Below are 23872 nucleotides of genomic sequence, written 5' to 3'. Positions count from 1 at the left end.
CTAGGAGACAAGGACTTCTCTTATCTTATCTCATGCGTACCAACTGATGTTAAGAATATATACATCGGTTTATAAGGGTTTGGGCCACTCCATCCATTGTCAATTGGTTTTGGATGTGAACCCCAGATTACTTTATCAACTACGACATACACTCGTCGTGTCCTGGCAGTTTCACGCTCTCAGTCATACCGCGTGTACCATAGTCTAGAATCATGTTATAATTTCCCACCTATATAAACGAATCAAGTCCCAACTTCCAATCCATCTTCCAAAAGCTTGAGCTATCATTTGCACACCAACTGTGTGCGTCTTTGGGAAACTGATCAACATGGAGCATTACCAGAGCGAGTACGGTAGAGACAAGACCACCGACGAGATCCGCCGGAGTGAGGACCCGGTTAACCATGGTTTAACTGAAGCAACCGGCATTCATGACACTAAAACAGGCTACGGAACTCATGGCATGGCCACTGGGCCCACTGGCTTCGCTGCAACAACGGCCGGTGGTCACGGGTTCCCGAATCACCGGTCTGACATCTCAAGCTCTGTGAGTCTCGATCACGTACTCATTGCATGCTAATCAATTCAATTTTTTTTTTGAATTAGTTAGGTGATATGTTTGAATGGTTATGAACTTATGGTATGTGTATGTGTAGTCTGAGGATGATGGGTACGGAGGGAGAAGGGAGAGGAAGGGTTTGAAGGAGAAGATGCCAGGTGGCACACACCGGTCCGACGACCCCTACGATACGACTCCGATTACCACACCTTATGGTGGACAGCACCAGGATAAGGGAGTGATGGACAAACTCAAAGAGAAGCTCCCAGGAGGTCATAAGGACGATCCCCACAGTACAACTCATACCACTACTACACCGGGTTACGGCGTGGCCGGAGAGCACCATGAGAATAAGGGAGTGGTGGACAAGATCAAAGAGAAGCTACCAGGTGGTCACAAGGATGATCCCTACAGTACTACTGACACCACTACTACACCGGGTTACGGCGTGGCCGGAGAGCACCATGAGAATAAGGGCTTGAAGGAGAAGATTGAGAAGCTGCCAGGTGGCAACAGTGACCATAGCGGCACTACTAATACGCCACCTTTTGACACCAGAGCCCATGAGAAGAAGGGATTGATGGACAAGATTAAAGAGAAGCTTCCCGGCCACCACTAAATTGATCATTGATAGATTATCTATATATATCATATATGTAAAAGCTTGTTGATAGCTGAATATGCTGATAAGCACCTAGAGTACTTCTACTGGTATAATAAGCCGCATGGTATATCGATTTGTTCTTTCTCCTTCTTTCTCTTTGTGCTGGTTGCATTGTGTAAATTAATGTCATTCGTTTTGTTCTTCAGGGTTTGGCTCTTATGTCGCCCTATTAGAGCGTATATTATCTTTATTTAAATAAATTTGGGGTGGGACTGTGGGAGAGCATTTTGCTCTTCCCAGCTTCTTTTTTAACCCAAAAAAAAAAAAAAAGGGGTCCGCGTGGTTGTAAGGAAGGATTTGGAAAGCAAGATAAATATAGAGAAACAGTCATTGCAATCGTTTATGTTGATCTCTGCTCGTTGAGCCTTTGTACTTTGCCATCTAATGTTCTTAACTTCTTATTCACACTGCTACCGAGGAAAAGGATCAAGCCCATCAACACTTATAATTATTCACTTCATACAAAAGAAAAGGTGGCAAACGAAAAACATACTGCTTGATGCTTCAATCGAACGCTTAATTAATAAGGAAACCAAAAACAGCTGTATGAAAATATTTTAATTTGAAAGGGTTTTGCAGACTAATGTATATATCGTTACCTGCCTCAGGCTATGAACCTCTGAGGCAAATAGATTTCCGTTTCCTAGCAACAATATCACAAATTCTAAATTGCCAGTTTCCCACTATCAAATCTTGCTCTTCATAATCTTGGTTAAATAGATTCAACAGTCTTTAGACTCCTGCTTCAATCACCAAAAGTTGCCGCGCGCAATTATATGTCCCATTTTCGAAGTGGTGGAATCTCATGTTATCTTTCACAATAATATGCCTTCCTGTCGATCACATGAAGGCATGAACTTCACAAATCCTTATGTTCTTGATCATCTTAATGGTGGAACCAGAATCTGCGTTAAGCAATGCGTATGACAAAGCCAGTTTCTCGCTATGAGCCATCAATATACGCGCATCTTTTCTTCATCCCCCATTTCAACCCAGCTATATGCAGGCTAGGGTTCTTTTCCAGATCCTTTATCGCAATGTAATTTTGGTTCTCACGAAGTAGATCAAGTGGAGCAATGATTAACATTCATGTCCATACGAGGTCAATCTAGAGGGATCCAACAATAGCAAGACCCTACATGGTGTCTGGCTCCAGATCAGATTCCTGCCAACGAGGGCCCCACTCAATATACGTACATCACTATGTTCAATTATTCATTGACAAAAATCCAAAAATCCAAATAAAAATGCTACAAAAAACCAAACTTGACCAGCAAAGATGTCTAAGACCCTCATGGTGTACATCTTTACTCATTTAGAACATATAGGACTTGGTATCCTATGACAGACCACCCAAAAGGCCTGGCCCAAAATCAGCCCAAGCCATAGAAAGAAAGAGAAAGTGGGTTGAAGCCTAAAGGCCCAACCCACACCCTCATCCCTGTAACCTGAACCAGCAAGAACCAAGCCTCCCACGAGGTCGCCGGCGCATATTACCGCCGAATCAATCCAGCGGCTTCCTTATCCAAGAAACCATGGCTGCCAGTAAAGGTGGCAAACGGGCCGGCCCGACCCATTTTTAGCAGGCCTAGTCGTGCTTCGTGCCGTGCTTGGGCCGGCCCATTTATTATCGTGCCGGGCTCGTGCCGGCCCATTTACTTAAACATTAAGCCCGGCCCGGCCCATGGACGGAGCCCATATCGTGCCGGGCCGTGCTCGTGCCGGGTCAATAACGGGCCGTGCTCGTGCCTACCCACTATAAAGCACGATTTTAAAATCTTAATTTGAACAAATAAAAATTAATTTTATTTAACTATTTAGAAAATTAAAATAAATTAAGTTCTACAACGTTTTTCTTAATCTTAGCTTTTTAAGATTAGATTTCTAATAATTTTTTATATTCCACTATAAGAAAGAAAGAAAGAAAAAAACTCAAAATATATTGATTTTAGTATATTATTGTGAGATTAATCTTTATTAATATAATGAAGATTTAGTATCTATTATTCTTTCCTTCATTCTATAGTTGTATTATTATGAGATTAATCTTTATTAATAAACATATATTTAATATTTAGAAAAAATACTTATGTCAAAACAAGGATATAATGTTTTGTTTCATTATTTTGACAATATAAAAGAAAGCATTGGTGAAATTGTCATGAGATTTTAAATAAAAATGTCTCATATTCAAATCTCATCATTGTAGTTTTTTAATATTTTTAAAAACAAAATGAAATTTTGTGTGTTGTAACGGGCCGGTCCACAATATGTCGTGCTCGGGCCCATTACGAGCTAGGGCCGGGCCGGGCCAATGGGCCAATATTCTTAGGCCTAGCCCGACCCGTTATTCTAACGTGCTCGGGTCGTGTCGGGCCACTAACGGGTTTGGGCCGTGCCGGGCCGCTTTTAAGAGTACCGGGCTCGTGCTTAGTGGCCCGTTTGCCACCTCTAGCTACCAGCCTAAGCACCAAGTTGCACAACCGCCACCATTGCTACAACACAAGCGTTGCCAAGTCAAAAACAGAGTCGCACGCCTCCTCCGCAACTAGAAAACGCCGACCCGCTTTGAAAAAAATCACCTCATCTACAAGCCTCGACACAGCTACACAGCAGACACGCCTACCTCAATCTCAGCCCCAAAAAATCTGAGCCGTACTCATCTCCAACCAAATCACCACCACCTCGCTCGAGACCAAAGTCTCGTCCTCCCACGCCTGGAAGAGTGACATCGAAGCGCCCTGCTACAAGTTAGAAACCATGAGGCACTGTCGCACTACTGCGCGAAACCTAGGGCTAGGTTTTGGTGTAGTACCGATTTTTTGGGAGCGTTTTTTCTAGCTTGCCCCATCACAAGGATCATCTTTTTTTGTCTACATATGGTTTTATTGATCTTTTGGTTGCTTTGCTCATATTAATTTTTGAGACTATTATTATTATTATTATTAGATTTTAAGTTACATGACTTCTTTTGTGTTTTTTTTTTTTTTTTTTTTTTTGTGTAAATAAAAATTTCAAATTCATTGATAATCGCAGGCTATAATGACACTTACAAATTATCAGAAACCGGAATCATGCACCATTCGTTTAAGACATTGAAGCTCACTTCAAGGAGCCTAACATACTACAACATTACCGTAGAAAGAGATAATTTTGTATGAAAACTTCATTTGCCAATGCGCTCAATTGCGGGGCGCCAGATGCTTCCATTATCAAGAAACATCATAATTTGCAGGCTAAAACACCACCTAACAAACACCCGTTAGCGCTCATTAAGGAACTGACAAGTATAGCTACCTAAAAAAAAGGGAATTATTAGAAATAAACAAACTATAACTAGCTAAAATCATAGCAGCCCACAAGGCCCAAGGAAAGCAGTCCTAGACCCAAAACACCTTCTCGGCCCAAATCCAATCCTCACATCCCTGTGCAAACATGCCACACGCACACCGCATGCGATCCACCACCACCGCTCGCTGCAAGTGTGCCACCCCCGCCCCGCTTCCAGGTACACCATGGCCACTGCTTCGCCATCACCTAGAGAAAACCAGTGATGAGACCTTGAAGCAGCCCAATCTGAATCCGGAATCAAACCAAGATCTTTTGCATCCCAGTACGCCAAACTGACCTCCCGAGATGACGCCCACACTGCCACAACCATCCCGTGCCGCCCTCGTCGTTCCTGAAAGACGGTGTTGACAACCACTGATCGCCCAAGCCACAGAGATGCACTGAATACCAGATCAACACCGATCACTATCGAACCCTAGTAAAGCAGTCCAGAAACCTCTGGAGCATAGGTCAACATCACCCGTCCAGCAGCCTCACAAACATCAGCAAGGCAAAGCCCGTGCCGACGCCGGAGCACCGAGCCTAGTCGTGTGCGTACACCGCCGGACTTCTTTTGTGTTTACTAATACAAAGTGAGCGAGAATGCATTATGTACCGCATATCAAAAATTTACCAAAACTAATTATTAAGTTCTCCATTTTCTTTAATGCTTTGATTATATGAACGGAATATATTTTTGAACTCTAATACTTTTAGAAATATCACGATTATTGATATCCTAACCAAGAAGTCATTTATTCAACCACACCACAATCATTTATAAAGCTTCTTAGTATTCCGCTTGTAACAACCATTATTTGGCAACTTCTAGCACAATTGACCGAGGTGTCTTGCGGGCTTGTGATGGTTAACTTGATTCGTTTTATGAGTCTTTGATTAGCTAATATTATAGCATAGGAAGGCCAAGTAAGAAATTTAAAACTGGGTTCTGATCAAATGTATGAGTGTCGAAACCACCACTACGTCGCCATATCAAATGTTGGTCGACATTAATCGTTGTCAATCTGTTTGACTTCCAACCATCTTCAGATCTCCTGGTTCAATATCCAGATCATTAGCGCCAGCGTTCGACATATCAAATCTTGGTCGACTTTAAATCGTGGTCGACCTGTTTTAGACCTCCAACATCTTCAGATCTACTGGTTCATTAATATGGCCAGAGAAACATGTCCCATCACAGAAGTGGTCGAACCTCATATATAGGTTATCTCTCACAACAGTGGCAACAATCACCCTAACATGTGATGCACTCATGCACCACACATTAAGCCATGGCAATCTTCACAAATTCTAATCTTAATGGTCGACGCAATGAGGTGCTCGCACCACGAGCTAGCTTAGTTTCATCTCGTAGCTAGGAGACAAGGATTTCTAGGATCTTATCCGTACCGACGTCTCTGACGTACACTCGTCTCCCCCAGGCAGTTCCACGCCCTCAGTCGTACGTACGTGTCCATGCAGAGGTTCCCTATATAAACGAACCAAGTCCCAAATTCCAATCCATCTTCCAAAAACAATTGCTCTAATAATCACATCATCAAATACGTACAGTTTCGATCATTTGCACACCGACTGTCTGCGTCTTTGGGAAACTGATCAACATGGCGCATTACCAGAGCGAGTACGGCAGAGACAAGACCACCGACGAGTTCGGAAACCCGATCCGCCGGACTGATGACCCTGTTCACCATGGTGTAACTGAAGCAGCCACCGGGTACGGCACTCATGACACTAGAACAGGGTACGGAACTCATGACACCACCGGAACGGGGTACGGGACTCATAGCACAACTGGTACAGGCTACGGAACTCATGGCACCGCCACTGGTCCCACTGGCTTCGATGCAACAACGGCCGGCGTTCACAGCGTCCCGCTTCACCGCTCTGACAGCTCAAGCTCTGTCAGTCTCGATCACTCTTTGCATGCTAATCAATTCACTTTTATGTTTGAATTAATTAGGTGATGTTTAATTGGTTATGAACTTATGGTATGTGTTATGTGCGTGTAGTCTGAGGATGATGGGTACGGCGGGAGGAGGAAGAAGAAGGGCTTGAAGGAGAAGATAAAGGAGAAGCTGCCAGGTGGCACACACAGGTCCGAGGACCGTTACGGTGCGACTACTACACCTTACGGTGGACAGCACCAGGAGAAGGGAATGATGGACAAGATCAAAGAGAAGCTTCCCGGCCACCACTAATTAATCGATCTTTGATCGACTATCTATATATGCATATGTAAATGCTTGTAGATAGCTGAATAAGCTGATAAGCACCTATAGTATTTCTACTAGGTATAATAAGCAGTGCTGTGTATAAGGTCCACAAGGTTGTAAGGGAAGGATTTAGAAAGTTTGTCAATATATGCTCATTGAGCCTTTGCACTTTGCCATATAATGTTCTTATTCACCCAGCAGCGGGACTGAGGAAAAATCTAGCCCATTAACACCTATAATTGATCACCTCATACAAAATACTGTGCGAAACAGAGAATGTATAAGTGTATATATAACCCTGCTCGAGGCTTCAATCAAAGGCTAGCTCAAGGAACCCAAAAAAGCTCTGAAATTATTTTGAAAAAAGCTCTATTAACCAAATTTTCAGCTTTCCCCTTGTCAAATCTTGCTCGATAATCTTGGTTAAATTCCCGCAACTACATGTCCCATTTTCGAAGTGGTGGAATCTCATGTTATCTCTCGCAATAATATGCCTTCCTGTAACCTTTGATGCACGTACCACACATGAAGGCATGACAGTACGTCTTCGATCACATATTTTATGTTCTTGATGATCTTAATGGTGGAACCAGAATCTGCGCCAAGCAATGCGTATGACAAGGCCAGCTTCTCGCTATGAGCAAGCAATATATGCATCTTCTCTTCATCCCCGACATCATAATCCACCGAATTCAGGTTTGGCTGATAACCCTGCATATTCTGCAATCTGTTTAGAAGATCGTCCAAGGCCTTCTTAATCTCATTGTATTCGGGGTGACTGGTTTCACCTGCACAAAACTTTTCGATGCCCCCATTCTTTGTTTCAACCCCAGCTATATGCAGGGTTCTTTTTCAGACCCTTTTCTCTCATCAGCTTCCTAAAACTTCAAACATCACCCCACCTTCCTGCTGATGCATATACGTTAGGGAGCATCACATAGTTTCCAATATTATTAGGTTCAAGCTCAAATAGATGGGCGGCAGCAATTTGAGCTATGTCGGGTTTCTTATGGATACGGCACGCACCAAGTAGTGCTCCCCACACACCCCCATGGGCGACTATTGGCATTGTTTCAGCTAGCATGTGATGCACCACCATGAAGCCATGGCATTAATCTTCACAAATCCTAATAATCTTAATGGTCGACGCAATGAGGTGCACCACGAGCTTAGTTTCCCCTGCTGGCTAGGAGACAAAAACTTCTCTTATCTTATCCGTATCGACTCAGTCGTACATCGTCGCCTCCGGGCAGTTCCACGTCCTCAGTCGTACGTACGTGTCCAGGCAGAGGTTCCCTATATAAACGAATCAAGTCCCATTCCAATCCATCTTCCAAAAACACTTGCTCTAATAATCAAATCATCAAATACATACAGTTTCGATCATTTGCACCCCGACTGTCTGCGTCTTTGGGAAACTGATCAACATGGCGCATTACCAGTCAGTACAGCAGAGACAAGACCACTGACGAGTTCGGAAACCCGATCCGCGGGACTGAAGACCCGGTTCACCACGGTGTAACTGAAGCAACCGGCGGGTACGGCACTCATGACACTAGATCAAACAAGGTACGTACGGAACTCATGGCACGGCCACTGAGCCCACTGCCTTCGCTGCAACAACGGCGGGCGGTCACGGCGTCCCGCTTCACCTCTCTGACAGCTCAAGCTCTGTGAGTCTCGATCACTCTTTGCATGCTAATCAATTGACTTTTGTGTTTGAATTAATTAGGTGATCGATGTTAGATTGGTTATGAACTTATGGTATGTGCATGTGTAGTCTGAGGATGATGGGTACGGCGGGAGGAGGGAGAACAAGGGTTTGAAGGAGAAGATCAAGAAGAAGCTGCCAGGAGGCAACAGTGACCATAGCGGCACAACTAATACGCCACCGTTTGATACCAGAGCCCATGAGAAGAAGGGCATGATGGACAAGATCAAAGAGAAGCTTCCCGGCCACCATTAAATCGACTGATCGATGGACTATCTATATATGCATCTAATGTAAATGCTTGTTGATAGCTGAATAAGTTGATAAGCACCTATAGTACTACTGGTATAATAAGCAGTGTTGTGTATAAGGTCCACAAGGTTGTAAGGGAAGGATTTGGAAAGCAAGAAATAGAAAAATGCTCACTGTAATCGTTTATGTTGATTTGTGCACATTGAGCCTCTCTGAACTTTGGCGTCTAATGTTCTTGTTCACCCACCGCTACTGAGGAAAAGGATCCAGCCCATTAAACACCTATAATTAGTCACCTCATACAAAAGATGTGCGAAACAGAGACTATTAACCTTGCTTGAGGCTTCAATCAAAGGCTCAAGGCACCAAGAAAAAGCTCTATGAAAATATTTTGAAGGGTTTTGTAGACTTATATATGGTTACCAGCCTTAGCTATGAGATATTGAGGCAGCTAGAATTGCGTTTCCGAGCCAGCTTTCCGCTTATCAAATCTTGCTCCATAATCTTGGTTAAATAGACTCCCAACAGTACTTGAATCACCAAAAGTTGCCGCAATTACAAGTCCCATTTTCGAAGTGGTGGAATCTCATGTTATCTCTGACAATAATATGCCTTCCTGTAACCCGTGATGCACCACACATGAAGGCATGACAGTCTTCACAAATCCTTATGTTCTTGGCGATCTTAATGGTGGAACCAGAATCTGCGTAGAGCAATGCGTATGCCAAAGCCAGTTTTTCGCTATGAGCCATCAATATACGCATCTTTTCTTCATCCCCCACATCATAATCCACCGAATTTAGGTTTGGCCTATAGCCACGATCCTGCAATCTGTTTAGAAGATCCTCCAACGCCTTCTTAATCTTGTTGTATTTGGGGTGACTCGTTTCACCTGCACAAAACTTTTCGTGTCCGTTCTTTGTTTCAACCCAGCTATATGCAGGGTTTTTTTTCAGACCCTTTTCTCTCATCAGCTTCCTAACACTTGAAACATCATCCCACCTTCCTGCTGATGCATATATGTTGGAGAGCATCACATAGTTTCCAATATTATTAGGTTCAAGCTCAAATAGATGGCTGGCAGCAATTTGAGCAATGTCGGGGTTCTTATGGATACGGCACGCACCAAGTAGTGCTCCCCACACACCTCCATGTGCGACTATCGGCATTGTCTCAGCTAGCTCGAGAGCTTCTTCCAAGCGCCCAGCTCGACCAAGCAAGTCTACCATACAAGTGTAATGACCAGCCGATGGAGTGACATTGTAATACTTCTCCATCGTTGCAAATAGCTGCCGACCTTGATCAACCATCCCCGCGTGGCTGCAGGCAGTTAGCACACCTATAAAAGTAACCCAGTTCGGCCTTACATCAGTGGTCAGCATCTCATGAAACAATCCTATCGCTGCATTGGCATTTCCATGCACTGCAAATCCCCAAATCATTGAGCTATAAGAAAACACATTCCTTTGCTTCATCCCCTGAAAAATATTGTATGCATCATCCAAGCTCCCACACTTGGAGAACATATCTATCAATGCAGATCCCACAAGCACATTCTGAGTTGCCCCAAAACCAGATTCCTCAGCAATGTCTCGAACCCAATTAGCATACCTGGAAGCACCCAATTGTGCACAAGCCGAAATGACCCCGAGCAATGTAACCTCATCAAGCCCTACACCAGCACCTCGCATTCTCTCAAAGCAATCCAAGGCCTCTTTCGGCATCGAATTCTGGGCATAACCAGTAACCATAGCCGTCCACACCACCATATCTTTCAAACTCAAATCCTGAAACAAGTCCCTCGCCGACTCCATATCCCCACTCTTGGCATACGCCACAATCAACTCGGTCCACGAAACCACATCCCTCTCAGGCATTTCATCAAACACCTTGCGCCCGCAATCCAAAAACCCACACTTCAAATACATATCAATCAGAGTGTTCCCCACGTACAAATCCGCCACAAACCCACCGATCAAAACCGTCTGCGCATGTATCTGCCGGCCCAAATTCACATCCAGACCACTCCCACAGGCCTTGAACAGCGCCGAGAACGTAAACGAAACCGGGCCGGTGCCCTCCCTCCTCATCAAAGTGTAATACTTCACCGCTTCCGAAAGAGTTCCTTCAATTGCACACCCTCTAATCATAGCCGCCCAGAGAAACGGGTTCGGGTGCAGCACCTGCCGGAAGACGAGTTCCGGGTAGGTGGTGGGCATTGGGACTCCGAGCTTGGTGAGCGTGCGGACGAGCTTGGTGATGACGTAGCTGTATTGGCTGAGCCCATTTCCGATGACGTGAGCGTGAACCTGCTTGACATGGTTGAGGGTGTTGCACGCGTCTAGAATAGTAATGATTTTGTGCTCTAAGATTTTCCGGCAATGCTGAATCTCAGAGTATGGGGTGAAGGGTGTGGTGGGTTGTGGGTGTGAAGGTGAAAGCTTGGGAATTGGGAGCGTTGAGAATTTGCGAGAGAGGTTTTGCATTGAAAGATTCAAACTTTCATAAACCCCAGGAGTCAGTGCATATGTACGTATTTGACGAAAGAAAAGAGAAAGAAGAAACGGTGCGTTTTGCACAAGTAAAGCAACTAAGCAAAGAGGAGCAAAACGCACCGTCTCTTTTAATGTTTAAGACTCTTCTCTGCGTAGTGACACAGAGCCATTGCAGTATAAAACCGAGAGGACTCTTTTCTCTCTCATAGCAGCATAAACGGCGTCGTATCAAGTCTCCGTCTTGGGTATTGTTTCTCGGCGAACCAGGTAGTTTCCTCTGTCTGCAGTATGTATTGGTTGTTATGCATTTCTGTTTTGAAACTTTCGGAGGTTGATGTGTAATTTTGTTTATGAAATTTGACGTATTGGATATAATTTCAGAGAAATTGAGAACAACTTTTGATTATATTTTCCAATACTTAGAATAGGTACCAAATACGTGTCTCACATTTCTGGGTTTTACTACTATGTTGTATACAGGTATTAGAAAAATTTGGGGTTTATGAGTAGGCTGTAATGGAAAGTGGTTTTCAGATGAAGATGTTAGAAAATGGTGATGAGGGATATCAGTTTGGAGATTGTGAGGAGCTAAAACTAGGGATGGAGGTGTCTAGTGAAGCTGAAGCTTATGAGCTGTGCAACAACTATGCATATAAGAAAGGGTTTAGTATTCGTAAAGGGCACCTTCGAAAAGATGCGCAGAATAATCCCAGGCAGAGAGAGTTTTTGTGTTCGAAAGAAGGGTTTCTGCGAGATGAGGACTTGTGTGAGGTGAAAAAGGTGAGGAGGTTGGAGACGAGGACGGGGTGCAAGGCTGCATTTCGGTTCAATGTGGAAAATGGTGTGTGGAAGATCTCTTACACTAATCCGCATCATAATCATGAGTTTGCGAGTCCTGAAGAAAGAAAATTTCTGAGATCGGGTAGAAATATACCGAGTGTTGGTGCAGCTATCGTTGGTTATAGGGTTGATGAGAGTAGCACACCAGTGAAAGCAGACCCAATCTTGGAAAAGGAATGTGGCAGTGCTGACAGTGTTGGGTTCACTCATAAAGATTATCATAGTCTTTTGCAAAGCAAGAAGGGAGAAATGATGGAAGCCAGGGATGTACAAAATTTGGTTAACTATTTTAAGCATAAACAGATTGAGGATCCGAACTTTTTCTATAGTGTTAAAGTCGATCAATTTAGTCGGATAACAGATTTCTTTTGGAGAGATGGTGGATCAAAGTTGGACTATGATTGCTTTGGAGATGTGGTCTGCTTTGACACCACATTTCAGACCAACAAATACAATCTTATTTGTGCTCCATTTGTCGGAGTTAATCATCATTGGAAGAATGTCTTATTTGGTTGTGCTTTTTTATTGGATAAGAGCGTCGACTCATGTATTTGGTTGTTTAAAACATTTCTGGAGTCAATGGGACATAAACAACCTAAAACCATTTTCACAGATGAGGATACAGCAATCGCAAATGCACTTGCAAGTGTGCTTCCAGAGACACGCCACCGATTGTGCAGTTGGAACATCTCTAAGAATGCTACGCTACAGCTTGCTAGTCATTATGCTAATCCTGAGTTCAAGAAGCAAGTCAACATATGCTTTCATGATTGTTTTACTGAAGATGAGTTTCAAGCTGCATGGGGTAACATGATTAAAGCATTCAGCCTTGAAAGTAACTCGTGGCTGAAGATGATATATTCACTTAAAGAGAAATGGTGCCCTGCTTTTAGCTTAGATACTTTCTCTGCAAATATTGCATCCGGCCAGAGGGGTGAGAGCATGAACAATATTTTCCATCAAATATCTAGAACAAATGGGGATCTGATCAGTTTTGCACACCATTACGAGGAAAAAACAAAAGAGATGCGATTCAAAGAGTTGGAAGAGGATTTTCATTGTAGAAATGCCACGCCTTGTCTCACAATAAATAGTGGTGTCTTTAAGCAAGCAGCTACTGAGTATACTGTTAGAATGTATTCATTTCTTGAAAATGAGCTCATGGGTATCTTTGGGGTGAGGATGACAGAAGTCGGTACTGATGGGAATGAGTGTATTTATGAAGCTACTGAAGAAGGTTATGGAAGAGTCTATAGAATTCGATTTCGATATGATTGTTTTACTGCTAGGGTTTCCTGTTCTTGTAAGTTATTTGAATCCATGGGAGTGTTGTGTCGTCATGCTCTAAAAGTATTGGATTTGAAAAACTTCACAAGCATACCAGCCCAGTACATAGTGAAGAGATGGACCAAAGGGGCGAAGAAGGGGATTGTGGTGAGTACTGATTTCTCCAAGTCACCATACAAAAAGGCAAAGTCTGCCCAATCGTCGCGCCTAAGTGCATTGATGCACGAAGGAACTAATGTTTTCAGTTTAGGCTCGTTGTGTGATTCTGGAACTAGGATTGTCAAACAGAAGTTAGCAGAGACGATGCAGTTACTCGAAGGTGATGCAGAAACTACCAACATGGTTAGAAATTTGAGAAGAGCAGATGACTCATCTGTCTGTGCTGCGGTTCTGGATGACTGAAGTGTGGAACGGTTGCGAGGGATGAAGGGAAACTGCTAGATTGAACATATTTTTAGATGTATACACTATACAGTTACCATGCTTCTTGTCAATACTTTTGAATTTTACTTTTTGGTAGTGCTTTGTAATGCAGCAAGTTGTATAGATTATACCATTAATGGATTTGGCATGAAATTAAGGATCATGTCAAAATTCGGCCGAAGGTTCTACGTTTCCCGTTTTAATTTCAGTTCATAAGCTATTGCTTTCTGGAAGAGAGTTGTGTTTTATGTATAAACTTGGTTCCTTCATGCAGCTGAAGTGTTCTGAAGTCAGTGAATAACTGAGGACTAGGAGAGAGAGCTTTGCCCTGCCTTGTCAACGATGAATGGTTTTTCCTAACCATTAATTCTAATCTGTAAAATTACACCCCAAAAACCAAAAAACTTTCTGTAGAAAGTTGACAAAAGTAGATTATATATATGTGAAGGAAAGGGTGTGATTTTTATTGGCAGTAGAGGTAAGACCGTAAAACCAAGCTCCTACTAGAATTTTGATAAAATGACAAGATCAATGCGCAGCGAAAAGAAGTAAACAAAACGGTGCGTTTAGGTCGTTTTACACCGACCATTAACTTGGTTTACAGTTTACAGAAACTCTTGGAAATACCAAACTCCAAAGCCTTCTTAATCTCTCTGTCACTCGACTCCTCCCACAAAACCCATAATCCAGTTGCAGAAAGAAGTCAACTTTGAACGGCGATTGTGACCTCAGACTCAGAAAGTCTCGTTCTTGGCAAAACAGGTAGCACTTCTGCCTCACTTTATTTGTTGGGTTTGGATTTCTTGGATTTTTGGACAGGAGAGTGACTTTCGAATTGTTGGGTATCTCGTTTATGAAACTGGGTGTTATTTTCTTTATGAAATTCTGGTGAAAATTTCAGAGATAGTTTTTGGTGAACATTGTGAGTAATATGATTGTTCACGAAGATAGATTTTCATTACATTTCCGAATGTTGCACTGTTCTCGTGATTGTTGTTGGTTTAGACTTGAATGTGTGAACTTTGCTTGCCCTGTTTTCTGTTTTGTCAAAACAGTAATAGAAAATCTGTTGTTTATGATTAGGCTGTCGATTAGGTAAATGGATAGTGGTTGGCAGAGGAATGTATTAGAAAATGGTGACAAGGTTGGAGAAAGTGATGAGCTAAGAGTGGGGATGGAGGTATCTAATGAAACTGAAGCTTATGAGCTATACAACACATATGCCTTCGAGAAAGGTTTTAGTATCCGTAAAGGGACTGTGCGAAGAGATGCCCAAAGTAATGTCCGCCAGCGAGACTATTTTTGTTCGAAAGAGGGGTTTCCACTAGATGAGGAGATGGGGGAAGTGAAAAAAGTGAGAAGATTGGACACAAGAACCGGTTGTAAGGCGATGGTTCGCTTCACTGTTGATAATGGTAAATGGAAGATTGCTCAGTTCAATCCGGTTCATAATCACGAGTTTGCTAAGCCTGAAGAGAGACAATTTCTGAGATCAAGTCGACATATACCAACTGTTCGTGCAGCTATCATTGGTTCTTCTAAGGTTGATGCGAGTGTAAGACCAACAAAATCACAATCACACTTGGAAAAAGAAATGGGCAGTACTGATAATGCTGGCCATAATTGTTTGCACAGGATGAAGGAAGAAATGATTGAAGGAGCAGATGGACAAAGTTTACTTGATTATTTGAAGCATCAGCAAATGGAGGATTCAAATTTCTTTTACAGTGTGCAAGTGGATCAATATAACCGTGTCACAAATTTCTTCTGGAGGGATAGTAGATCAAAGCTGGACTATGATTGCTTTGGAGATGTTGTACTCTTTGACACCACATTCCGAACCAAGAAATACAATCTAATTTGTGCTCCATTTGTGGGAGTTGATCATCACTGGAAGAATGTCCTATTTGGTTGTGCTTTTTTATCTGACGAGAGAACCGATTCATTTATTTGGTTGTTTGAAACTTTTCTGGAGTCTATGGGAAATAAACGGCCTAAAACCATTTTTACAGATGAGGATAATGCCATGGAAAAAGCAATTGAAATTATACTTCCAGGGACACGTCATCGACTATGCACATGGAACATCTCTAAGAATGCTTCACAATATCTTGCTAGCCACCTTGCTAATCCTGAGTTCAAGGAATGCTTTAACAAATGTGTTCATGATTGTGTCACCGAAGCAGAATTTGAAGCTACGTGGGATGATATGGTTAAAAAGTTCAACCTTGAGAATAATTTGTGGCTGAAAAAGTTATATTTACTTCGAGAGAAATGGTGTCCTGCTTTTAGCTCAGACACTTTCACAGCCAATATCGGATGTGACCAGAGGGGTGAGAACATTAATACTACTTTCCATCAAATTTCTACAAAAACAATGGATCTCATTGGTTTGGCACAGCATTACGAGAAAAAAACAAAAGTGTTACGATCAGCAGAGGCGGAAGAGGATTTTCGTTGTAAAAATGGTATGCCTCGTCTTAAAGTGAACACGGGTATCTTTAAGCATGCAGCTGCAGAGTACACTATTAAAATGTATTCATTCTTTGAAAATGAGCTTTTAAGTACCTTTGGGGTGAGGATGATGGAAGTTGGTAATGACGGCAACCAGTATGTATATGAAGCAATTGAAGAAGGTCATCAAAGAGTCTACATTATTGAGTACAACTCCACTACTTCCATGATTTGTTGTTCATGTAAGTTATTTGAATCCATGGGAGTGTTGTGTCGTCATGCCCTGAAAGTATTGGGTCTTAAAAACTTCATGAGCATACCAGCCCAATACATAGTGAAGAGATGGACTCGAGGGGCGAAAAAACAGAATGCGATGAGTGGTGGTTTATGTGAGCTCTCATGTAAAAGGGCAAAGTCTGCCCAATCACTGCGCCTGAGTGAGTTGATGCATGAAGGGAATAATGTTTTCAGTATAGGCTCATTGTGTGATTCTGGAACAAGAATTGTCAAACAAAAGTTGGTAGAGGCCATGAAGTTACTTGAAAGTGATGAGGAAACTACATCCATGCTGGGAACTTTGAACAAGTAGATGACCAATATGTTCCGGATGTGCCTCTTGATAACTGGTGTTAGATCCCCTAGTTCTGACAGCTAAAGAGATAACTAATGTTAGGTTGAGAAGTAATTTGGAGAAAGGAAGAAACGGAAACAGCCTGTGTTCAAGGCTTTTGCTTAGAATTGTACTGTATAGGATGTGTGTTTTTTGTTTCTTTGGCAGAAGCTATCAGTAAAACATTCTCTTCTTCAGGCTAGATATATCTGGTTTATTATGCTTCTTGTAATCATTGGAATATGAGAATTTTATGGTTTGGCAGCTTTTGATGTGTGCTTTTTATTTGTGAAATCCTTTGGTTTACTTGGTACCATACAACAATTCAAAGATTTGGGATGAATTTCTCTACTAGAAAATAAAATCTCTGCTTTAGCCCTTTACAATACTTACATATTTTCTCTCTCTCTCTTTCTCACTTCCCTCTTCAGGCGGTCAGCATCTGTATAGCAAACTGAGAATAGTTCAGGTAAACAAGAGACGTCGTCAACATGTTTGGAACAGCAATAAGGTTTATTGGGAGAAAACCGAAACCGATGATGAAACCGATAGAGCTCAAAACTCCACCAGAGCAGACACAGACCATCACTAGGACCATCTTTGATATCGTGAAGGAGCACGGTCCTCTCACCATTTCTGAAACCTGGGATCACGTTAAGGTAATTTGATTCCCATTTACAGGTCTTGTTGCTGTTGTAAGCTCTTTTAGTTTTTGAAATCCGGAGCTGTCTCTACTCTTCTATCTGATCTGAGTAGTGCCTACCAACTGTTTGATTGAATGTCTGAATCATTTTTATTAGGAAGTTGGTTTAAGAGGACTGACGAGCAAGAGGCATATGAAGATAGTGTTGAGGTGGATGAAGGAGAGGCAGAAGCTTAGACAAATATGCAACCATGTAGGGCCTAATAAGCAGTTTCTGTATACGACTTGGTTCACAAAACCCAACACCAAGCAGCAGCCAAAACCAGTAAACGGTTCTCCACAACCCAAGTTCCCTTGAGGTTTATGGGTTTACCAGCTGAAATGCTTGCTCTTCAGTCTGCATTCGTCGTTTCTAAATCGTTTTGCCGCAATCACAACGTTATTTGTAATCTTTCTCTTACCAAAAAGTAGTGATTCTTATTTAGTTACCGCTATAGTGACTGCTAAGAATGGTGGTGTTCAATGAGATTTAATCCCATGGTTTAGATCGTTTGCTGGAAAAAAAAAAAAAACAATTAATAGAGAAAATTAACAACAAAATTGGAGCCAATCATTTCAATAAGATGTTTACCTTGATATATCAAAATCCATAATGTTAACCTTGACAACAAAAGCTATTAGCGATGATTTAACATGTACATAAAAATCAACAGCAGGAAAATTGTCCTAATAATCTAGTGTAATTCATCTTCTTTTTGATAAGCACTGAAATCCCTAGGAGAAGAGAGCATGTTACAGATGTATATTTCGCCCCAAATAGTTTGAATTATGTGGCATTCTAGTTGACACTAAAGTGCCTCTTAAGTATTAGGCATCTGAGTGGCTCTTTGATTTCTGCAACACTACCTTCAGAACCCCAGCAATTCTGTTTGCCATGTGATGTTCTAAAAACCTTTCTTTGACCCTTTCATAGCCTCTCTTTCCCATCGTAAGTCTCCTCTCAACATGAGTAGCAAGTTTGACAATGTTTTTCGCAAGAGGGGTAACCCCTTCTTTCCCAACAGGATGCAAGAGCCCTGTTGTTCCATTCACTACAATCTCTGTGGTTCCACCTGCAGCTGTTCCCTGGCAAATTTTTCATTTCAAAACAAGATTAGCAGCAGCAATACAAAAGAGTACTTGCAAGATCACTAGGCATATATCAAAAGAAAGATTCATTACCAGTACAGGAAGCTGAAATGCCATGGCTTCAATAGTTATCCTACCAAAGCATTCTCCCCGTGCCTATATGGAAGGGTTACGAAACAGGTTACAAGATGAAGAAAGATAATATAATTAAGATCTATGTAATTCCAACATTAGGGTCAGAAAGGCAATAATTTTGATGCCTTTTATGCATCTCGTGCTTTATCTGTTATGCTAACTGGGAACTGCTTTATATAACAAACTAGTTTAACATTCTACATGTACATGCAGATGCAGTTCTTGAAAACAAAATATGAACTCATTAATAAACGAATAATATGCCATACCTGAGAATTTTGCACAAGGACATCAATGGCAGCTAGATATGGAGCTACAGTCAGCGTTTTGTTTACGAAATGAACACGATCTTGAATTTTCTTCATCTTTACAAAGTTACGTAATTCAGACTCAAACTTGGTGTGAGAAGTCATGTCACTTCCCACAACAACTGCATGCATCTTTGGCAGTTGCAGCTTCTTCTCTTGGACCAATCGCAAGCTTTCATAGAATGAACGCAGAAATAGATCTTGGCCTTTTCCACGTGAAACACCTGTAATCATCAATTGTAATCTATTCAAAAGACCTATGGATAAACTAACCAAAGACTTTTCTTTTCCTAATGGAAATGACCACGAGTTTTAGATGCATACTAGAAATGCCAGAATAAAGACGAAAAAAGTAAGTAGAACAGGCTAATTCACAGTGTTGCAGTATAACCCAATAAGCAATAGTGAAGTTACTGCACTGGCCAATTGTAACTGGTCATTGGACAAGACTCAACCATTTAAAGAAGAGACATGATCAAATCAGTTCAGAGCACATACTGTTTATGATGGCAAATAGTAGATCTTCACTTCGTACTCCAAGAGACTCCCTAACATGCTCACGCAAAACCCTTTTGGCTACAGTGTCTTCAGCAACTTCCATAAGCTCTTTGCTGTTCCCAAGGTGAACAACAAAGGTCTCAGGCATTTTGATCCTGTAGGGAGCAAATGAATGCAAGTAAGAAACCACAATTTGATTCCAAGAAGAGATTGGAAACAAAAAATTCCAAAGTAACGAAATAAGAGTGTTATTTGGCCTATGGAGCACTAGTTCAGAGTTTCAGCTCTAGTTCTTCATAATGTTGTAGTCTTTCTTTCATGCTAATGTATTGGATAAAAAGTACAATCAAACTCTACTTGAAAAGATGTGTACAGAGCAATTATAAAATGCATTTAGAGTTACTAAGCACAGACAGTTCAATGGCAAAATTTGAAGCATACCCCAAACGTTCTCGAGTTCTATTCTTCCAATATTCTGCTGTTACGTGTGAATCAATCATAGAACCTGCAACAGCGGGGAGGTGCTTGACATAATCCAACTTAAAGTAATGACCACGCATTTCATGGATCCACCACAACACCTTTGGGAGAAGATGGGGAACATTTTCCTTGAGAGTGGCATCCAATTCCATCCATTTCCCAGCAACCGCCGTGTTCAAGACAATTAAATCAGCCTTGAGAGCTATATTTGTAGCTTCTTGGCCCTTTTCCGACAAGACCTAGCAGACATATAAAAGCAGACTTAGAATCTTGCAGATAAGTTACACAGAAACCAAAGGAACTGTATCAGAAACGGGAAATACCATGTAGCAGAAAAAGCCATAATTCCATAATGGTCATAATTTATATAAACTAGGAACACTGCTTTACATCTCATAATCTCCCTAATCAAGTGGCCAAATATACATACAATGTAGAACAATACTGCTTCCATATCACTAAAATTCAAGAGACAACAGACCGCAAAAGAAAACATCCAAAAGAATCACTGAAAACAAAAACGTCGATTTCGCTACCTGCACTCCCCGGTCCAACATCTTATTCTCCAAGCTGTAAGTCACTTCGTCAGTATGCACCGGCCTCTGAATGGTCACCCAACAAACTTCTGTACCAACACTTCTTAACAAAAAAGCTAGCTCCATCAACAGCAAAGGCCCACCTGGAAATAACCAGTCCGAAAACCATTCATTACTATTCACTGTGGTATTTGCATAATTACATCCATCCAAAGTTACCAACTTGAATCCAAAGCAGTAACTTAAAAACGAAAAGAACGCATTGAATTTACCAGAGAGAGAGAGCTCGTGCGAGACTAGGAGAACGAGTTTGGACTTCATGAAGCGCAACGGGCTAGGACTGGTGCCAATCGGCGAGCCCAAAGGCACCCTCTTTCCGACGACGTCGAGGTTCCGATCGCAGGAGTCGAACGCCGCTCTGATGAAGAAGGCGATCAAGGTCGAGACGGAGAGCATGACCAGGAAAGCCAACAGCCACCGCTTCTGGGACGCCACCCACCCCGCCGAGTGCTGCTGCTTCGCCATTAGGGTTTCCCGAGTAGCGGTGCTCTAATGGGAGCAGAGGAGGAGGAGGACGCATTTTAGGGTTTCGAATTGGGGCTTGTGATGGTTTTGGTACATTTGGCTGGGTGTGATTGCAGACACCTGTAGCGAAGGCGAAGCGTTTGGGTGTGTTGGTTCCAAAAGGTTGAAGCTTTGATTAGGATTGAGGTCAATGGCTCTTGGATTTGGTTTCAGAGAATCAAAAGCAGCTAGCACAGAGCTCGAGTATGGTCTTCTTCTTCTTCTCCTATTGGTGCTGTGTGTGTGTATTTTTGAGACTTTTGGGGACGAATGGCTCTTTTGCTTTTTAAGAGGAACAATGCGAAAGAAATGCCATTTTGGGACCGTTTTTGTGTGGCTTTTGCTTTTGGATTCTTCGTATTCCTTTTCCTTTTGCCTCCTTTCTTCGAAATTCTTGACATTTTTGAAGGGGCTTTATTTGCTGTAATGAAATTTCTTTGTTCTATTTTGGTGAATTATAAACATCTCTTGTGGTCATCAAGCTTTTTGGGGGAAATGGCCGAGCTGCCCTTTTTTTTTTTTTTTATGGGGGTAACATCTATTTTTCTTCTTTCATTCTATTTTGGTTGAACCATCTCTCACTCCCATCAATCATAAATTACTATGGGGCAATAATATGCATACTCCTCTTATTGTTTGGTCTCATCTTTGCCTTTCCAAAAATAAAGGAGCTCTTGGAATTTGATCAAGTTGTGTTTTTAATAAGGACACTCTTGAGTGTTAAACTGGGTTGGAAAGTATTAATTGAATCTCAAAACTAGTGGGGTAAAGTTGTTACAGTTAAGTATCTCCGAAAAACAATTTATTGTCATGCTAAAAAGACTCATTCTTCTTCTGTGGCTTGGAAATGAATTTTAGATTCACGGCAACTTTTATTGGATGGTATGAGATGGATTGTTGGAGATGACTTTTGTATAAATTTCTAGCTGTATAATTGGGCTTATCATCTTCCTTTGATTTTATTAATTGATGATAATGCTAAAAATACAAATAAACTAGCTCAAGACTATATTAAGATTAAGATTTCAGTTTGCAACTGATTGGAAATAATTTAAAAACTAAAGACTTTGTGTTGGACTTCTCATATTATTGATAGAAGATACTCTTATATTCTGTCATACTACCATTGAAACTACTGATCATCTATTTTATGTCTTGTTTTTTTTTTTTCTAGACAAATTTGGAGTTTATTTTCTAATTTCATGTTCATTTTCATAAGTGTCTTTCTAAATGTACCCAGCAAATTTCTAAGTATACCCAGCTATTCATTTATATTTAAAATGTTTATTAAACCCAGCAAATATTCCCAAAATACCCATCCAAATTAAATAAACTGATGCTCATACGATTTGTTCCCAAAATCAAGAAAACAAATCCCAACCTCTCCAATCAACGTTACATTCCACCAATTTGATGATCTTCTCCAAGCCATACCTAAGATTCGATCCACCAATTCTTCCTCAAATCGCTGTGAGAGGAAAGATGAGATTACGGCCATGTGCATATAACAAATTGCAATGAGAGTACATTTAGATATTCCCTGTTGTCTAGATGAGATTACAGCTGTGTTAATTTCCAAAATATTTCCTAAGATTTGTTCATCTTCTCCAATTTGATGTTCATATACCCAGCAAACTGAATATATATGTGAACAAATAGCAATGAGAGGAAAGATGAGATTATGGTTGTTAGAGAAGAAAAGGAAGAGTAGGGACTCGTGATGATGGGATAGGCACCCAGATCCAACCACTGCAGCAGCCAAAAGACTTCTGCTAGTTCTAGTTCATACCCATAATCATGATTATCCATGAGCTCCATTAAATTCTTATATATATATATATATATATATATATATATATATATATATATTCTGAAAAATCTTCTTCATTTCAAGAGATTAGAATTCAAAGTCTCTATCCTTGTTGAACAAGATCATACAATTTTAAAACAATACCAGTATCACCAATTGAGTAGAGGGAATAGGTAAACCTAAACAATTTTTCTTTTTTCCAGTCATGAAGAGTGCCATTGATGAAGAATACTGGAAATCATGAGATTGTTTTTGCTGGGTGCATGGTTTTGTTAAAGATGGAGGGTACTCTGGGAGATGAATGAAGAAAAGACAGATGAAGAAGTTTTCTTCATCCTACCTCCGGTGATCAAAAGACAGATGAAGAAAAGCAATGACCTTTTTCTCCCGTTGGTCTTAGCAAACTTATCCTAAGATATCCTTACAACTTATCGAAATTGTGATTTTGTAGGAAAATTCTAAAAGTGTTCATTCATGCTCACATCTTATTAGAATTTAGAAAGGGGTTCCCCTTGACTGCCTTAAGGTATCAGTACCTTAAAAATCCGTAATTGCATCTGGGCCGTCTATTTTACACGACTAAAATGGACAGACACGCATTTGCAGGTGCAAATGCGCGTCCACCGCATGTAATCGCATGGTGACCTGCTATAGCAAGTTTCAACAATGCGATTTCAAAATTTTGAAAACAAACCTTAAAACCATTCTAAGCTGGGTTTTTTGCGATGGTTCAGTTGTAAATTTACGTTCTTTGATGAGAAATAGTCTGATTTGATTGTGGGTTTCAGTATGTGAATTTGATGATGACATTTCTCAGTTCAACCCATTTACTGTGACCGATTCAAGTTCATCTATGGTTGGTTTCTATGCTAGCAGGCAAAATGGTTAGCTTAGCAACAACAATGCAATAT

General features: G+C 41.3%; 6 protein-coding genes across 7 annotated transcripts; 4 read left to right on the top strand and 2 right to left on the bottom strand.

Annotated features, from left to right (window-relative positions):
- Positions 1-251: 251 nt before the first annotated feature.
- On the top strand, positions 252-1395 carry LOC112185920 (dehydrin Xero 1). The gene is made up of 2 exons (XM_024324253.2): positions 252-547; positions 657-1395. The coding sequence occupies exons 1-2, from the start codon at positions 329-331 to the stop codon at positions 1176-1178; spliced, it is 741 nt and encodes a 246-aa protein (XP_024180021.1). The 5' UTR covers positions 252-328; the 3' UTR covers positions 1179-1395.
- A 4362-nt stretch (positions 1396-5757) lies between these two features.
- On the top strand, positions 5758-8762 carry LOC112185485 (water stress-inducible protein Rab21). The gene is made up of 3 exons (XM_024323738.2): positions 5758-6475; positions 6584-6733; positions 8586-8762. The coding sequence occupies exons 1-3, from the start codon at positions 6176-6178 to the stop codon at positions 8751-8753; spliced, it is 618 nt and encodes a 205-aa protein (XP_024179506.1). The 5' UTR covers positions 5758-6175; the 3' UTR covers positions 8754-8762.
- An 83-nt stretch (positions 8763-8845) lies between these two features.
- Positions 8846-11356, bottom strand: LOC112185482 (pentatricopeptide repeat-containing protein At5g44230). Its single transcript, XM_024323734.2, has one exon. The coding sequence runs from the start codon at positions 11234-11236 to the stop codon at positions 9287-9289; it is 1950 nt and encodes a 649-aa protein (XP_024179502.1). The 5' UTR covers positions 11237-11356; the 3' UTR covers positions 8846-9286.
- A 46-nt stretch (positions 11357-11402) lies between these two features.
- LOC112185481 (protein FAR1-RELATED SEQUENCE 5) lies at positions 11403-13979 on the top strand. Its single transcript, XM_024323733.2, has 2 exons — positions 11403-11512; positions 11726-13979. Exon 2 carries the CDS (start codon positions 11762-11764, stop codon positions 13772-13774), a length of 2013 nt encoding a protein of 670 aa, XP_024179501.1. The 5' UTR covers positions 11403-11512; positions 11726-11761; the 3' UTR covers positions 13775-13979.
- Positions 13980-14407: 428 nt separating this feature from the next.
- LOC112185483 (protein FAR1-RELATED SEQUENCE 5) lies at positions 14408-18040 on the top strand. Of its 2 annotated transcripts, XM_024323736.2 has the most exons (3): positions 14414-14557; positions 17291-17518; positions 17660-18040. In XM_024323736.2, exons 2-3 carry the CDS (start codon positions 17351-17353, stop codon positions 17858-17860), a joined length of 369 nt encoding a protein of 122 aa, XP_024179504.1. In that variant the 5' UTR covers positions 14414-14557; positions 17291-17350; the 3' UTR covers positions 17861-18040. The 2 variants fall into 2 exon arrangements, with proteins under 2 accessions (XP_024179503.1, XP_024179504.1); XM_024323735.2 differs by lacking the exons at positions 17291-17518; positions 17660-18040 and adding an exon at positions 14879-17123 and having other exon boundaries at positions 14408-14557.
- A 62-nt stretch (positions 18041-18102) lies between these two features.
- LOC112185484 lies at positions 18103-21525 on the bottom strand. Its single transcript, XM_024323737.2, has 7 exons — positions 20860-21525; positions 20588-20730; positions 20013-20290; positions 19572-19726; positions 19035-19297; positions 18724-18786; positions 18103-18627 (listed from the first exon to the last, which is right to left on the bottom strand). The coding sequence occupies exons 1-7, from the start codon at positions 21110-21112 to the stop codon at positions 18370-18372; spliced, it is 1413 nt and encodes a 470-aa protein (XP_024179505.1). The 5' UTR covers positions 21113-21525; the 3' UTR covers positions 18103-18369.
- Between the last annotated feature and the right edge of the window lie 2347 nt (positions 21526-23872).

This window comes from Rosa chinensis, chromosome 2 (assembly GCF_002994745.2).
Source record: "Rosa chinensis cultivar Old Blush chromosome 2, RchiOBHm-V2, whole genome shotgun sequence".
Taxonomy (NCBI): Eukaryota; Viridiplantae; Streptophyta; class Magnoliopsida; order Rosales; family Rosaceae; genus Rosa; species Rosa chinensis.
Note: the sequence above shows the minus strand (reverse complement) of the source record. Positions and strands in the feature narration are given on the sequence as shown.

Excerpts from the sequence above, each read along its gene's own strand:
- LOC112185920 (XM_024324253.2), top strand. The coding sequence starts at position 329 with ATGGAGCATTACCAGAGCGAGTACGGTAGAGACAAGACCACCGACGAG. Across the intron at positions 548-656 it reads GGTCTGACATCTCAAGCTCT|TCTGAGGATGATGGGTACGG; the intron begins GTGAGTCTCGAT and ends GTGTATGTGTAG.
- LOC112185484 (XM_024323737.2), bottom strand. The coding sequence starts at position 21,112 with ATGGCGAAGCAGCAGCACTCGGCGGGGTGGGTGGCGTCCCAGAAGCGG. Across the intron at positions 20,731-20,859 it reads GCACGAGCTCTCTCTCTCTG|GTGGGCCTTTGCTGTTGATG; the intron begins GTAAATTCAATG and ends GGTTATTTCCAG. Across the intron at positions 18,787-19,034 it reads TCCTTGTGCAAAATTCTCAG|GCACGGGGAGAATGCTTTGG; the intron begins GTATGGCATATT and ends CCTTCCATATAG.
- LOC112185481 (XM_024323733.2), top strand. The coding sequence starts at position 11,762 with ATGGAAAGTGGTTTTCAGATGAAGATGTTAGAAAATGGTGATGAGGGA.
- LOC112185485 (XM_024323738.2), top strand. The coding sequence starts at position 6,176 with ATGGCGCATTACCAGAGCGAGTACGGCAGAGACAAGACCACCGACGAG. Across the intron at positions 6,476-6,583 it reads GCTCTGACAGCTCAAGCTCT|TCTGAGGATGATGGGTACGG; the intron begins GTCAGTCTCGAT and ends ATGTGCGTGTAG. Across the intron at positions 6,734-8,585 it reads AGCACCAGGAGAAGGGAATG|GGCGGGAGGAGGGAGAACAA; the intron begins ATGGACAAGATC and ends GATGATGGGTAC.
- LOC112185483 (XM_024323735.2), top strand. The coding sequence starts at position 14,895 with ATGGATAGTGGTTGGCAGAGGAATGTATTAGAAAATGGTGACAAGGTT.
- LOC112185482 (XM_024323734.2), bottom strand. The coding sequence starts at position 11,236 with ATGCAAAACCTCTCTCGCAAATTCTCAACGCTCCCAATTCCCAAGCTT.